Raw genomic sequence first — 1,656 nt, 5'->3', positions numbered from 1 at the left:
TTATAGTATTATAGAGGTATGTGTTATATAGAATCAAACCTTTGTCAACAGTACATTTAGTATGAAGAAAAAGTAGCTTATATAACATTCAACAAAGTTTCAAAATATTACAATATTGTTTTATTTACATCTTAATTTATTTCTGATATCTTTCAACAGGAACGCATACATGAACGGGTGTATCAGAATACAGGAAAGTGCTAAAACTTCGCAAAGCCATTCGACCATTGGCGACAGAGGAACAAACATCATAACTAGTCCAGAAACGCATTGTGGAGTCATCGTTACGAGAAACACGATGAAAATCACAGAGACGATTCTGAAGGCTTTCACTTCATTTGCTGAATGAACTGATCGTGATTTTATCTCCTTCCACAGATTGACTGCTCTCGAACCAGATTGCGTAATGTTTGTTTCCTTAGCAAATAAAGATGGCTGTGCTATTACCGAAATCACGTTAGGTTTATTAATTTCAATAGAATTTTCGTTAAGCACATTTCCAAGCATTGTGTTTTGGATATGAACAACACTCATTTCATCAGCTTGAACCCTACTTCCAGGTAGGGTATGGTGAGTCTCGTCCGGTACACAATCTCTGTGTGCTGTTATTGTATCTGTGTGCTGTTAGGAAGTCGCATCATAGTCTCTCACATTGCCCTCTGAATTTTTCACCGGTCTATTGGTTGCAGTTGATACATCAACATTTTCTCCGATGTGAGGCCGAGATGCATTACTGTCGTGTTGCCGAATTGCTCCTTCAGCAGATAACCCAGCATTATGTTTGAAATATCTTCCTCTTAGCCAATCTGACCTTCGTAGAGCACGTACCAAATTATTTACAGTTAGGATGTAAAAAATGGCCGTGCACATCCAGATAAGGATTGATAGAGCACGTCCAGGAATATAAACGTATGGCCAGTTATCCTGAAATAGGTTGATGCGTGTACAGGATACAATAGTTGCTTCTTTAACAGTGAACAGGTACGGTATTCCAAGAATTACTGAACATATCCCCATACTTATAATTGTTAGGATTTGACGCTTCCGAAGGGTGAAAAATCCCATTTGAATAGGACGCGTAGCTAGATATCTTTCTGTACAGATGACCAAGGTATGTACAAGAGAGGATACCCATCCCAATTGTAGTAAGAAATTCGTCAATCCGCATATCCAAGTTTGTCGTAATGATACTAGATTGACAAACAAAAAAATAAGCAGTGCAAAACTGAGCAACACATCGCTAGTGCTTAACAGGAGAATGGACACAATGAATGGCTTCTGTCGCAAGGTTTTATCTAGACTTGTTAGAAGCAAGATTACAGAATGTTCCACTATCGCAAATACTGCAATTATACATACAGCCCATAACAGTTCATACTGTTTGGTCGATGATGACACAGGTTCATGTTCTTGAGTACTGTTGCTGATCGTGATTGTCTTGTTCATTTTCATAGAAAAATCTGTGGAATCTAGAAAACAATTATACTATTGAATAATATATCGGTGATTTAAATAATGGTTAGCTGTAAAATTCAGTTATTATCAATATTTTTTCACATAATATGGTTAAGTTGAAGATAAATTACTTTTTCTATTCAAACTAAAATAATTGAAGTATATCCACGTATTTAGTTCTTTATTCGCAGAGATGATACC

At 36.5% G+C, this 1,656-nt stretch overlaps 1 protein-coding gene across 1 annotated transcript; it reads right to left on the bottom strand.

Annotated features, from left to right (window-relative positions):
* Positions 1 to 624: 624 nt before the first annotated feature.
* On the bottom strand, positions 625 to 1,446 carry LOC138330645 (uncharacterized). The gene has a single exon (XM_069278195.1). The coding sequence runs from the start codon at positions 1,444 to 1,446 to the stop codon at positions 625 to 627; it is 822 nt and encodes a 273-aa protein (XP_069134296.1).
* Between the last annotated feature and the right edge of the window lie 210 nt (positions 1,447 to 1,656).

Source organism: Argopecten irradians, chromosome 9 (genome assembly GCF_041381155.1).
Source record: "Argopecten irradians isolate NY chromosome 9, Ai_NY, whole genome shotgun sequence".
Lineage (NCBI taxonomy): Eukaryota > Metazoa > Mollusca > Bivalvia > Pectinida > Pectinidae > Argopecten > Argopecten irradians.
The sequence above is the reverse complement of the archived record's forward strand: the minus strand, read 5'-3'. Positions and strand labels throughout refer to the sequence as shown.

Excerpts from the sequence above, each read along its gene's own strand:
- LOC138330645 (XM_069278195.1), bottom strand. The coding sequence starts at position 1,446 with ATGAACAAGACAATCACGATCAGCAACAGTACTCAAGAACATGAACCT.